The following is a 10,912-nucleotide window of genomic DNA, read 5'->3' as shown; positions in this document are numbered from 1 at the left end:
GCTCAATGCTGCTCCCTGGAAAAAAAGCAGAGGAAAAAGCAACGCAGGATGTAAGAACATAAGAACGGCCAGACTGGGTCAGACCCAAGGTCCATCTAGCCCAGTATCCTGTCTTCTGACAGTAGCCAATGCCAGGTGCTTCAGAGGGAATGAACAGAACAGGGCAATTACTGAGTGATCCATCCCGTCGCCCATTCCCAGCTGCTGGCAAACCGAGGCTAAGGACACCCCGCTCTGATTGCAAACACACCTGCAGGTCCCTGGAGGGTGCAATGTCCCTGAAATAGCTAAAGGCAAATCTCATAAGGCCGGCAGTCTAATGTTAGGTTTCAGAGTAGCAGCCGTGTTAGTCTGTATCCGCAAAAAGAACAGGAGTACTTGTGGCACCTTAGAGACTAACAAATTTATTAGAGCATAAGCTTTCGTGGACTACAGCCCACTTCTTCGAATGCATACAGATTTATTCCACTCTGTATGCATCTGAAGAAGTGGGCTGTACAATCTGTATGCATCCGAAGAAGTGGGCTGTAGTCCACGAAAGCTTATGCTCTAATAAATTTGTTAGTCTCTAAGGTGCCACAAGTACTCCTAGTCTAATGTTAATTAGCGACTGTGGGTTGTATCGGTAGGACAGACGGCGCCATGGAAGGGAAAGGGCGACACCTTGAGGTGTCACCGAAAAGCTGCATCTTATTAAGATTAGTTAGTATTGTTCCATCACGTTTTAAGAGTCCATCGGAGCATTTACTCTGACCTCCAGGCCGGTCCATTTCACGTAGATACCCCTAGACTGACATTAGTTAGACCAAAGCATCTTAGCTCTCAGGAAACGAAACTGGCAGAGAACAGGAAGGGCCGAGACAGATGGATGGGGAGGGCCCATCCTTCCTGAGCCCCTGCATGTGACTGGGTTGGAGTCGTGGGCTGAACGCCGCGTAGCAAACATGGCGATCATACCGAGGGCAATGCAGGCAATTCTGTTCTTCGCCATGAGAGGGACTCAGAGTGGTTATCGACCACCGCTGCTGGACTTTAGCGTGGGTCCATGGGTTCCTCCAGCCAGTCGGGCCATGGGGCTAAGGGAAGGACTTCTGCTGCAAGCCCTAATTCCTGACACCGCGCCAGTCAATTTCCCTATGTAGACAAAGCTGGTGGCTCAAGTGGGTGGAGCTTATTTGGTGGGAGGGGCTTGGAAGAGGGTCATCAGGGATGCCCGTTTGAAGGCAGCTTTTGGGCTGATGTCCCGCCCTCCATCCCACCTGCTGGCCCAAAGACTGGGGTGAGCGAGAGGGGAATCGGCGCCTCTGCTGCCACTAGAAGTGACTCCTGATTTACACAGGGGGGATAAGCTCCCCAGGCTCTGGCAGGAGGCAGGTGGCATGGGGATCAGAACCCCTCTGGCTTTCTGTGCCGTGGGGGGTTTCGCTCTGGGTTGGACAACGCCAGCGGCTCGGTCCCGCAGGGGCCAGTTCCAGCCCGCAGCTGCAGACCCAGCCTTGCATCTCCACGATACCTCTGCCCTGGCCTGTCGGCGGATACATCCCTGCCGGTGTCTGGCTGGGGAGGCCACTCTGCGGGGATCAGGGCTCTGGCACTGGGCTCACATCCACAGATTGGCCCCGGGAGTTGGATTCCACCAGAGCCAGGGCCACCCCAAGTGGCTGGGTTTTGGCTGGAGAGTCGATGATGGGTTTGTTGGGTGGAAGGAGCGCGAGTCCTGAATGCTGACCACCCAGGGCCTCTCTCTCTGAGCATTGGGGGATCCTCTAGCCAGCCCCTCTGAGAAATGTGGGGGTCATTTTTGGCCCCTTGGCCACAGAATGTGCTTTTCTTGGACTCAGCAGTGCCACCCACCGGGCCAAACCACAGGTCCCTGCCTGGCATTTCACCCCCAAAAATGCCCTGAGCCAGCAAGATCTCTGGGCATTGCCTCTCTGAGCAAAAGTAGCTAATCGCTGTGAGCAGGATTTGAACCTGCGCAGGGAAACCCCATTGGATTTCAAGTCCAACGCCTTAACCACTCGGCCATCACAGCTGGGTAATACCAATGCTGCTCCTTCCTGCTGTAGAGAGTCTTTTCTTTATGGGCACAATGGGCATGTTATGGCTCAGAGCTCTGGCTTTCTAAGCAGGTACATTTTGGGGTAGGTAGGTAGGCAAATAGAGGGGTGTGTGAGCAGAGGGGTGCATAGACAGCTAGGGTGTGGGTAGATAGATTCTGTTCCTTAACCTTTACTTTACGAAAGCAAAACTAGACAAGAAATACCTTTTTTCCAGATTTCCCCCCTCTGCCCATAGTTTCAAGACTCAACCATTCTTCAAACGCAGTCCGTGAGGAGCACTCGCTGATCATGTTGCTTCGTACGTTGATTGCAGCGTAGCCAGGTGTAAATCATTTTGCCCCTTGCTGAGTGACGCGTAGCTGAGTGTAAATTGTTTTGTCCAGTGATGATGGAAGGATACCTGCATATAAATTATTTTGCTCCTTGCTGATTTGTGGATACCTGGGTATAAATCATTTTGCCTCTCGCTGATTGGAGGATACCTGGATATAAATAAATGTGTTCATTGCTGATTGGCAGATATCTGGGTATAAATCACTTTACCGGTTGCTGATTGGCTGATACCCGTGTATAAATCATTTTGCCCATTGCTGCTGGATCTTGCCTTTACTGAAACCTTCATTTTTTCAGTCCCTGTTGAGCTGCCTGGATCTAGAGCCTCAGAGGGAAACAGCTCCAGCTCCAGATGCAGCCCTGCAATAACAAAACCCTTGGAGATGCCAGGGATCAAACCCAGGGCCTCACAGAGGTAAAGCATGCACTCTACCACTGAGCTACATCCCCCACACAGAACTAGTGTCTACCTCCTTTCTATGCCTGGTTCTCAGCCCAGCTCCCCAAATCCATTCCCCCACCTGGGGCGTTTGGCCCAAGGGTGAGGTCAGAAGTGGACACGGGCCTGGAGTTAAGAGAGGCTGGACATAAATTTGGAGAGGGGACCGATGAGGGCGGGGGAGGTTCCTTGATGCCATGGGGGCGGGATTTGCCCTCAGCAGACTGGAAGCCTTTAAACCTAGGGTTACCATAGTTAACAAATAAAAAAAGAGGACCTCCTGGCCCCGCCCATTTCCCACCCCCAGCCCCGCTCCAACTCCGCCCCTTCCCCGCCCCAACTCCGCCCCCTCCTCCCTCCCACTCCCAGCCACTGGGAAAGGGCTGCCCCAGCGCTACCGGCTTCACGGTTTGCCGGGCAGCCCCCAGACCCTGCGCCCCCGGCCGGCGCTTCCCCAGCGCAGCTGGAGCCTGGGAGGGGAAGCGCCCAGCCGGGGGCGCAGGGTCTGGAGCGTGCCCGGCAAACCGTGAAGCCGGTAGCGCTCGGGCTTTGGGCAGCCCCTATGCCTCCGGACCCTGCGCCCCCGGCCGGGCACTTCCCCTCCTGGGCTCCGGCGGCGCAGGGTCCGGAGGCATGGGGGCTGCCCGAAGCCCGTAGCGCTCGGCTCTTAAACAGAGCCGAAGAGTCAGGGGAGGAGCAGAGCCGGCATTTTCCCGGACATGTTCGGCTTTTTGGCAATTCCCCCCGGACGGGGGTTTGACTGCCGAAAAGCCGGACATGTCCGGGAAAAACCGGACATATGGTAACCCTATTTAAACCTCATGGATACCATATGGCCCTAGGAGGAGAGGGGGACCTATATGGCCCTGGGGGAGGGGTCCCTTATTGCCGTGGGGGAGGGGGTCCCTTTTTGTCCCATATGGCCCTGGGGGACGGCTCAGCGCAGGGGGAAGGGGCCTTTGCCCTTCTCTCTGCCCTCGGTCAAGATGGCGGCCTGGGGCTCGCCGCCGCCGCCGCCGCCGCCGGCCGATCTCGCGAGATCTCCTCCCAGCGCACGGGCGCTCTCTCGCGCTCTCTCTCGCCCGCGCGCGGGGTGCGGCGAAGGGCGGGGCCGGGCGCAGCTGGGCCGTTGGTCGGTTGCCAGGGGCAACGACGGGGCCTTGGGCCTGACCGAGAGACAGAGACGGAGACAGAGCGCGGCCGGGGGTGGGGAAGGGGGGAGTCTCGGGGGGGGGGGGTTCACGAGGGGGAGTCTGGGGGTTCCACGAGGGGGAGTTTGGGGGGGCTCGGGGTTCCACGAGGGGGGGCGGGGCTGGGGGAGGGGGAGTCTCTATGGGGGGGGCGGGGATTGGGAGGTTCCACGAGCGGGGATGGGGGAGGGGGAGTCTCTATGGGGGGGCGGGGATTGGGAGGTTCCACGAGGGGGAGGGGGAGTTTGGGGGGGCTCGGGGTTCCACGAGGGGGGGAGGGGGAGTCTCTATGGGGGGGCGGGGATTGGGGGGTTCCACGAGGGGGGGCGGGGCTGGGGGAGGGGGAGTCTCTATGGGGGGGCGGGGATTGGGGGGTTCCACGAGGGAGGGCGGGGCTGGGGGAGGGGGGGGTCTCTATGGGGGGGAGGGGGTCTGCACGGGGGTGGCGGCGATGCGGGGGGGAATGGTGGACAATGGGGATTGGGGGATTCCATGGGGGGCTGTGGTGGGGACAACGGGAGAGGGGGGCTCCACAGTGGCAATGGGGGAGACTCCCCAGGGAGGGGGCAGGGGGGCCTGGTGCTGCCTTTGGTCACCCCAACCTGACGCTTTTGCTCTCCCAGCCAGGCCCTGCCCAGAGGACCCTGTCTGCGTGGGGGGCGCCTGGCGATGGCGCTGGTCAGCGGATTGGTGCCCGCCCGTTTCCTGACCCTCACGGCCCATCTCGTCATCGTCATCACCATCTTCTGGTCCCGGGTAAGAGACCCCGACGACGCCCACCCTGTATGACACCTACGATCTTACACCCAGACAGGATGCCCGCCCATCCACCCTGACGACGCACACCCGTGTGACACCCCACAACATATACCCATACAGCACACCTGCTCACCCGTACAGCATGCCCATCCATCCACCACAATGACGCACACCTGTATGGCACCCACAAGGCACACCCATACAGCACACCCGCCCGCACACCCTGACGATGCCCACCCATACAGCACTCCCACCCGGAAACGCCTGCCCGCCCTCCCTGACAACACACACCCGTATGAGGTACATACCTTGTGAGGTACACCCATACAGCATGCCTGCCTGCCCACCCCAAGGATGTACACCCATATGACGTACACCTGTACAACATGTCTGCCCCGATGACACATACCTTTATGATACCCGCGCCTGTGATGTACACCCATACAACATGCCGACCCTGATGATGCCTGTGACGCACCCCCACCCCCACAACGCACGCCTCGCCCATACGACGACCATGCCTACAACACACACCACCATAACACACCCGCGCCTACAATACATCCCCAGACCATATGCCCATCCCGACGATGGCCACCTGCCCCCACGACGCACACCTGTACAACATCCATCCATATGACACACCACCCGTACAACGTGCACAGCTGCCCCGGCAACACCCACCTGCCACTACCCCATGCACAGCCCTGCGACACACATACAGATCTCCCAATACACTCACCACCTAACACGGTGTAGACCAGTGGTCTCCAAAGTGGGGTGCGTGCAAGAGGATCCTGGGGGGTGCGCAGCAGAAGGAGTGCTTTTTTTTTTGCTTTGGCGCGGCAGGGGGTGCATGCTCAAAAATTTTTTACTGATAGGGGTGCGCGATCAAAAAAGTTTGGAGACCACTGGTGTAGACGATCATCCAACACACACCCCTCATGCAACACATCGCGCCCATCCCATCCCCCAGCATGTGCACCCACTGCACACTCACTGCACACACACACGGTCATTTTCCAGAATTGAGAGGAGGGGTGTGGGGAGCCCTGGCTGCAGGAATCCGGGAGGGGTTGTGGCTGCAGGGAGGTGGGTAGCAACAATGTGGACCAGGACTCCTGGGTTCTATCCCAGCTCTGGGAGAGAGTGGGGACTGGTGGATTAGAGCAGGGGGCTGGTGGGTGAGGACCCAGGACTCCTGGGTTCTCCCCCCGGCTCTGAGAGGGGAGTGGGGGTTGGTGGGTTAGAGCAGGGGGGGGCTGGGAGCTAGGATGGCATCCTTTCCCCTGCCTCTGCTCTGCCCCGTCCCCGACTCTGCCCCAGCCCACCCTCCACTGAGTGGCGCGCCCAGGACACCGCAGCCTGCAGGGCTGATCTTGCTGCCCCCTGTCTTCCAGGACAACAACGTCCTTGCCTCGCTGCCCCTGCAGTACAGCCAGCAGCAGTACCAGCGCCAGGACGTGGAGTGAGTCAGCCAGGGACTGGGGGGAGACCAGGGTGTGCGGGGGACCGGGGACACCTGGGATGACAGGTGGGAGGAGGATGGGTCCAGCAGGGCACGGGGGGAGGATGCTGGGACTGCAGAGGGGGCCGAAGTGGACTCAGAGAAGGGGGAGGCGTGAGATTGCAGGGGGCTGGGCCTGTGGGGAGACCGGGGCAGGCAGAAGTGGCCTGGGAGTAAGGGATGGCGGGCGGGGTTGTGCCCGCCCCGGCCTGGGCCCATGTATCCCTGTGTCTCTGGTCCGGGCATCGGCACTGACCCCAGGCTGGTGGTGGCCCTGTCGGTGACGCTGGGCTTGTTCGCCGTGGAGCTGTCCGGCTTCCTGTCCGGGGTGTCCATGTTCAACCACACGCAGAGTCTGCTCTGTATCCTTCCGCCCTGCTGGGGGGGACAAACTCTGCACACACACACCCCCCGACTGGTGTTACAGCACCCCCTGGGCACCTACCGCTCTCCCCCAACAGCACAATGACTGTTGTCCCCAGGGGGCACCACCTCTAGTCTGCACTTGCTGTCTCGGGGGGCAGGGGGGGAATGGGACACGGGGCCTGTCCCCTCTAGGGGGCACTGGCTCCCCTTCGGCCCCAGGGCAGGGACTGCCTGGCTCAGGGGGGTGGGGAATGGGAAGGAGGGGGTGTCACTCAGCTAACCCCAAAAGATCACCCTGGTTAGCACTGTTGGCATACACAGTGGAGAGACCAGGGCCTGGATGGGTCTGGGAGAGAGGGGACTGGGGCAGCCCCCTGTCCCGCCCCAGCTGCATCTGCCCCCCCACATCGGTCTCCGTTGTTGGTCCCTGACTCTGCTCCCATCCCAGCCATCGGGGCCCACACTGCCGCCGCCGTGGCCCTCCTCTTCTTCCTCTTCGACCAGTGGGACAGCAGCCTCTACTGGTGGATCTTTGCCTTCTGCAGGTCAGTGGCACCCCCTGCAGGAGCTGCAAGCCCTTCCCTCGGCACAGCACCCCAGGAACCAGCGCCTCCTAGGGGGGACAGGCCCCGTACCCCATTCCCTGCCCCCCTGAGCCAGCCAGTTCCCGCACTGGGGCCGGCAACCCCTAGAGGGCAAATGGCCTGTCTCCCGGTGCCTGTTCTCTCCACGACGGGTTATTTTCCTGACGGCTCCTCCCCAGCATTGGCTGCTCACTGCAGCGCCTCCATCTGTCTCTCCTTCTTCGTCTTGGAGCGCTGGGAGAGCGCCACCTACTGGTACATCCTGGCCTTCTGCAGGTAGATGCCCCTGAGAGGGAGGGACGGGGTGGGCCCCTCGGGAACACCCTGCCCATGGAAGAGCCCCTGGCACTAATCCCGCCTGCCCTTGTGCCCGCAGCGCCCTGCCTGCTGCCTTCGAGATCCTGCTCTTCGTGTCCGTCTTCGGGTTCAAGAGGAAGCCCCTGTGAGCCGGAGCCGGGCCCCCCGGGAGGTCTGTACCACTGGCTCCACGGGCTCTGAGCCGGGTGGTGGATATGCCGGACGGGGAGCTCGCCAGCGCTCGCCACTGCTCCTCAGCCCTACAGACCTGGCGCTGGACAGGGGCAGCTGGTGATGGGGTGGCTGCATGGGGCAGTCAGGACCTGGTGCTCTGCCTCTAAGGGGCAGGGCTGAGTTAGCCCCATAGGAGCCTGCAGCGCCCCCCAGGAGACCCCCAGGGGCAACAGCGGTACTGCACCCTGCGCCAATCCCATAGCAACCTGCAGCTCCCCCCAGGAGACCCCCAGGGGCAACAGCGGTACTGCACCCTGCGTCAGTCCCATAGCAACCTGCAGCTCCCCCCAAGAGACCCCCAGGGGCAACAGGTGGTACTGCTCTCTGCGTCAGCGCCATAGCAACCTGCAGCGCCCCCAGGACACCCCAGTGGCAGCAAGAGATACTGCACCCTGCGTCAGCCCCATGGGACCTTACAACGCCCCCCAGTGGCAGCAGGCAGTACTGCACTTGGCAGTGCGTCAGCCCCATTGCACAGCAGTGATAGGATCAGTGGGGCGGAGCCCCTAAGGAGCGGCTGATGTGGGAAGGGAGAAGAATTATTCCTCTGTTTCTACCAGCTGCTCCCCCTCTGGCCATGTCCCCCTCCCCACCCCAGGGCTGGGGCTGTGCCCTGGAGCCCGCCCGCCCTGCCCCGTGAATAAACTGGCTTTCCTAACTGGAGCTGGGGTCTGTTCTAGTCTGCTCCCCCCTCCCCGTGGGCTGGGGGGCAGAACTCACACGGCGAGGGGCTTTGGGGGTGATCCCATGAGAAGGGGGCTGATTCGGCAGGGGGCGCTTTCCCCTCACAGTCACTGCTGGCCCCAGGGGGCTGTGCGTCAAGCTTGAGGGACAAATGCAGTGCGGGCACCGGCAGAGCTGGGGGGGGCCAGGGCTGGGCCAGCGGGGGCTGCGGGTGGGGAGTGAGGGGCACCGGCAGAGCTGGGGGGGGCAGGGCTGGGCTAGCAGGGGCTGTGGGTCGGGAGTGAGGGGCACGGGCAGGGCTGGGCTAGCAGGGGCTGTGAGTCGGGAGTGAGGGGCACGGGCAGGGCTGGGCTAGCAGGGGCTGTGAGTCGGGAGTGAGGGGCGCTGGGGGGCTGACTGAATACGTGGGGTTGAGAACAGGAACTTTAATACTGTGTTGAATGGATCAGCCATTAACACCATAAAGCCCCCCCACCTCCCCGCACACGGGCGCTGTTGGGTCCATCCACCCCCACTGCCCCACCTGGGCATAGTGGTGAGATTCCCTGGGGAGCAGAGGGGGGGGGTCTTCCTGGGGTGGGGGTCAGGAGGTGGGAATGGGCTGAGCGGGAGAAGGGCTGCTCAGACCCAAGGATTGTCCCCACCTTGGGGGAGGTGATCAGTGGGTGGAGCTGCGGGGGCTCCCCAGTATGCCCCCATATGGGTAAACCACAGACCCATCAGCCACCCCCCCCATCCGTCCCCCCATGTCCCTGTCCTTCCCCAACCCATCCATCCATCCTCACACATCTCTGTCCCTCCCACGCATCCCCCCAATTCATCCACCCCACAAACCCTCCCCAAGGGAGTCTGGGCAGCACCACAGGGCCCCGGTCTCTCGGAGGGGTCTGGGCGGTGCCCTGTGCGACGTGGCCCCAGTCTCAGTTGGGGGGGGTCTGGGCGGTGCCCGGTGCGACGTGGCCCCGGGCTCGGTCGGGGGGGTGTGGGCGGCGCCCTGTAGAATGAATGCCCCATGCCAACATTAACTAACAGTGATGTGCAGTGGGACGGTGTGAGGCCCTGCCTGTCACTCTGATGCCCAGCGAGCTGTGCGGAAAAACACAGTCCCCTGCGCTTGCAGTTAAAGGGCCAATGCTCACACTGCCCCCCCACACAGAGTGGGTCACAAGAGTAGCTCCCTGGAGCCACAGCTACTGCAGCTCGGTGCCCCCGTGTGACATGAGTGTGATGGGGCTCAGACCTGCCCCCCCACCAGCAACGAGGCCAGAGACTGGGGGAAGGGGGGCTGTGCCACTGCTCCAGAGCCCCATGGAAGATTGTGGGGAGCTGCAAACCCGTCCGTGCAGAACGACCAGAGTTGGGGGGGGGGGTCAGTTCTCTCTCTCTCTCTCACACACACACAGAGACAGACAGACAGACAGCGCGTAAATCCGCTTGCCTGTCTTTTTGGTAGCCACGGTCACAGCCCTGACACCGCTGTTACAAAAAGCCACATGCCCCTCTTTCCTGACACATACGGTCGCTACCGGCTTGCGGCATATGCAAATATGTGCCGCGGGGCATTGTGGGAGGACAGAACGGGGCCGGTAATGCGCAGCCTTTTGCCATCCGGGGCCCGACCGAAGCCCCGCGGGGCGAGGTGAGGGGCAGGACCAGCGAGAGGGGGTTTTCCCCGGGGGAGGGGGGAGTGGGATTGGGCCGCCCACCCTGAGCTATAGAGCCGTGGCCGGGCGTTGGGTCCCGGCGGCGGGGCGCACTCTGTATCGTCAGTGAGGTACATCCTTACCTGTTCCCCCATTGGGGGGCAGTACATGATGATTGGAGAGCGTATGAGACATGATTACAGTCTCTGCGGCCGTGGTCTGCAACGCCGCGGCTCGCTCCTGTCTGAACCTCACTGGCGGACCCTGCTATGCAGCGGGGGAGGGGTTGCTGGGACGGGGACCCGCTGGGGTTCTCCGAGCGGCTCGCGGGGTTTATTTAGGGTATTTGTTAAAAGGGGTTATATTGTGATCCTAGATTGTCACTGAAGTGCTGAGTAACCACGCATGCAGCCTGTTTTTCTGCAGATGTAACCTCACAGACACTATCTGTTCCTTTCCAATAGCGGGGGCAAGGCTGTAATGTTGTTACAGTCACAATTGATTCCTTTGCAATAAATTAGTCATAATCTATTCCTTTGCAATAGTGGGGGGACAACGCTGTAACGCGTTACAGTCACAACCTATCTCATTGCATTAACATTACAATCACAGTCTATCCCAGTGCAAATGTTATAACGTAACAGTCACGATCTAGCCCCCTGCCGTAAAGGGGGACCACGTTACAGTCACCCTCTGTCACTCGCAATAGAGGTGAATGACATTAGAAGCACATTTGCAGCATCAGCATAAGCCACCGGAGACGTGAATAACACGACAGACGTGTTTGCAGCGTTGGTGTCGCCCTGTTGGTCC

General features: G+C 60.9%; 1 protein-coding gene and 2 non-coding genes across 17 annotated transcripts; 2 read left to right on the top strand and 1 right to left on the bottom strand.

Annotated features, from left to right (window-relative positions):
* Window positions 1-1,953: 1,953 nt before the first annotated feature.
* Window positions 1,954-2,035, bottom strand: TRNAS-UGA (transfer RNA serine (anticodon UGA)). The gene has a single exon. It is a non-coding gene; the product is annotated as a tRNA-Ser (tRNA).
* A 1,863-nt stretch (window positions 2,036-3,898) lies between these two features.
* TMEM107 (transmembrane protein 107) lies at window positions 3,899-8,435 on the top strand. Of its 15 annotated transcripts, none has more exons than XM_065569136.1 (7): window positions 3,904-4,041; window positions 4,653-4,781; window positions 6,185-6,252; window positions 6,553-6,653; window positions 7,106-7,202; window positions 7,421-7,517; window positions 7,618-8,435. In XM_065569136.1, the coding sequence occupies exons 2-7, from the start codon at window positions 4,695-4,697 to the stop codon at window positions 7,831-7,833; spliced, it is 666 nt and encodes a 221-aa protein (XP_065425208.1). In that variant the 5' UTR covers window positions 3,904-4,041; window positions 4,653-4,694; the 3' UTR covers window positions 7,834-8,435. The 15 variants fall into 15 exon arrangements, with proteins under 15 accessions (XP_065425216.1, XP_065425208.1, XP_065425206.1 ...); XM_065569134.1 differs by having other exon boundaries at window positions 6,529-6,653; XM_065569135.1 differs by having other exon boundaries at window positions 3,914-4,041; window positions 4,649-4,781; window positions 6,529-6,653.
* Window positions 8,436-10,219: 1,784 nt separating this feature from the next.
* Window positions 10,220-10,348, top strand: LOC112060964 (U8 small nucleolar RNA). Its single transcript, XR_002890045.2, has one exon. It is a non-coding gene; the product is annotated as a U8 small nucleolar RNA (small nucleolar RNA).
* The last annotated feature ends 564 nt before the right edge of the window (window positions 10,349-10,912 follow it).

Source organism: Chrysemys picta, chromosome 16 (assembly GCF_011386835.1).
Source record: "Chrysemys picta bellii isolate R12L10 chromosome 16, ASM1138683v2, whole genome shotgun sequence".
NCBI classification, from domain to species: Eukaryota; Metazoa; Chordata; order Testudines; family Emydidae; genus Chrysemys; species Chrysemys picta.
The sequence above is the reverse complement of the archived record's forward strand: the minus strand, read 5'-3'. Positions and strand labels throughout refer to the sequence as shown.

Bases quoted from the DNA above. Each gene is read 5' to 3' on its own strand.
- TMEM107 (XM_065569134.1), top strand. From the start codon at position 4,695: ATGGCGCTGGTCAGCGGATTGGTGCCCGCCCGTTTCCTGACCCTCACG. The intron at 4,782-6,184 runs GTAAGAGACCCC...CCTGTCTTCCAG, and splicing joins TCACCATCTTCTGGTCCCGG to GACAACAACGTCCTTGCCTC. The intron at 6,253-6,528 runs GTGAGTCAGCCA...CTGTGTCTCTGG, and splicing joins TACCAGCGCCAGGACGTGGA to TCCGGGCATCGGCACTGACC.